Raw genomic sequence first — 2,500 nt, 5'->3', positions numbered from 1 at the left:
ACACTCTCTTATACATACATGCTCAAACACATACTCTTACACAAACTCTTACACACACTTGCACACACACACACACATTTGCACACACACTTGCACACACACACACATTTGCACACACACTTGCACACACACACTTGCACACACACACACACACACACACACACACACACACACACACACACACACACACTCACACTCACACTCACACTCACACTCACACTCACACTCACACTCTCACACTCTCACACTCTCACACTCTCACACTCACTCGCATTCTCTTACATGCACTCTTAAACATACACTTATACACACACTTACACATACTTGGACACAAACTTACACACAAACTTACACACACACACACACACACACACACACACACACACACACACACACACACACACACACACACACACACACACCCATACACGCATGCACACACCCATGCACGCATGCACACACATGCATGCACACAAACGCACACACACGCGCACAAAAATTTAAGGAATGGGTAAACAGGTGAAGTCAGGTATGGCTAATAATTGACTTTGGTAACAAAGTGCTTGTGAAGCCATATGAGTAAATAAAACGAAACGACAGTGGACAGGTCATATACCCGGCACCAGTAGCTTAAAAGATAACCGATGTTTGGAAATTGTAGTCATGAATTAGAGAAGATATTTTTATGATTACTTTTAAATATCAGCAGTGGTTTTTGTCCTTGGTTAACATTTACTTGCCAACACATAATCATACAAGGTTATCAGTATAAAATAACTGGCTATATGTCTCAGCAGTACTTTTTATTGTCATAAAAGGAGTGCTCCATATGGCACATTGATTGTTATATGTATTGTATCTTTTCACTCTAGTTAGTACTTGTGTGTAGTAATATATCTAGATATATAAAACTACACAATGTATATGATGAAGTAATTTACAACATAGTTTAAGAGATAGGAGAATATGCTGATGAGTTCAATTGAAATAAGAAAAGAGTGAAGCTGAAGAAAGGGTTAAAAAAAGTAAGTTGCCTGTTTTTTTATTGGAATGAATAAGGTCTTTCGTACAAAAGATGAGAACTGGTGCCATAGTTGGGCATGAAATAAATTGTTTCTTTATCATCATAATCCTGTCATTTTGGCATATTTTACAGATTTTACAAATTTGGTTGAAAGAATAGATAACACATTGTCTTCAAGATTAAAACTTATCAATATATGAACACTACTAACTTTCAAGTAAGGTTTGTGATGCCCTAGATGCTTTCATATCCAACACCATTCTTTTTTTTATTATTATTATTTTTATTTTTTTATTTTTTTTTGTTCCTGCAGTACTCTGGGCTGCATTTTAGTATCCTCTTTACAGATTGGTTGTTATTGATACCATCGTGCTCTTTACAGTGGGTTTCCCTAGGGATGTTCCGCTGCGACTACTTCTACTGTGTGCCTTGTCAAAGTGCCCAACAGGTTGAGATAAACACAATTGCCTCAAGCTTTGGTGCCCTCGCTGCAAGAACTGGGTTAACCCATAGGTAATGAGGCTGCATGTCATACATGGGGCACTTTAAGAAATATATATTTATATATATATACACAATTTTTGGGTAATGAAGATGATGAAGTGAAGATGTGGATTGGCAGTTTTTTGAAATTTTCAAGGGAGGGTAAATAATATCAAATTACAGGTCATTTATAGTACTGGTTTAGGTACTAGTAGCATTGTCTCTTTAAAAGAAAATTAAGATTTTGGCTCAAGCTTCCCCAATATAAAGATCTCTTTAGCTTTGTTACAGGAGCACAGAAAAGATTTCTGATTACATAATACAGAAGCATTAGTTTATGTGACAGAAAGATGTATTTTTGTTTTGTAATGGTTTTGTTATGGGTTTGTTTTTCATATTTATAGGAGTAGATATAATTTTTTATAGTAAGTTACACATGATTATTATTAACGAAAGGCTTTAATATACAGTGTGCACAGTGATATTTCATGTTTTTAGTATAATAGGTAACTCTTATCAGACATAAGACAGTTTTTTTTGGATTGTTACAATTGATTAGCAGTTGCTTATACTTGAAATAAGTAAATAAGTCCATGAATAACAGATTTGTTGATAGAAAAGGATGTTGATTTCAAAATTTGTGTATATGTATTTATGCTTCCCATTGTTTTGTTATTTATGTGGAAGTGGTTAGTCTTAAAGTTTAGGTTACTGTTATTTTTTTCTTTATTTAAGTAGATTCAGTTAGTTATCAAATTTGTTTTTTTTTGTTTTTGTTTTTGTTTTTAATACTATAAGCAAGTTTAGATGAAAGAAAGTGTGTTTAATGAGTATGTTCCATTTTTAAAAAATTACATTCAGAGCTTGTTAGGATGAATTAAGGGATGGTTATAGATAGATTAAAGATAGAAAAAAAAAATAGAAATTAAGTCAGTTGGAGATTTAGTCAATAATATTTTTCATATAGTGTATGTAGATGATATAAATTATTAT

At 33.4% G+C, this 2,500-nt stretch overlaps 1 protein-coding gene across 3 annotated transcripts in view; it reads left to right on the top strand.

Annotated features, from left to right (window-relative positions):
- Window positions 1-2,500, top strand: part of LOC125034509 (glutathione synthetase-like) — a 46,458-nt gene that overhangs the window by 21,624 nt on the left and 22,334 nt on the right. Inside the window, exon 5 of one of the 3 annotated variants that reach the window (XM_047626340.1) lies at window positions 1,407-1,537. The exons of the other annotated variants lie outside the window; for them this stretch is intronic. Coding sequence (XP_047482296.1) covers window positions 1,407-1,537 — 131 coding nt within the window. The remainder of the gene's footprint in view (window positions 1-1,406; window positions 1,538-2,500) is intronic. 3 annotated transcript variants of the gene reach the window in all.

This window comes from Penaeus chinensis, chromosome 18 (assembly GCF_019202785.1).
Source record: "Penaeus chinensis breed Huanghai No. 1 chromosome 18, ASM1920278v2, whole genome shotgun sequence".
Taxonomy (NCBI): Eukaryota; Metazoa; Arthropoda; class Malacostraca; order Decapoda; family Penaeidae; genus Penaeus; species Penaeus chinensis.
Note: the sequence above shows the minus strand (reverse complement) of the source record. Positions and strands in the feature narration are given on the sequence as shown.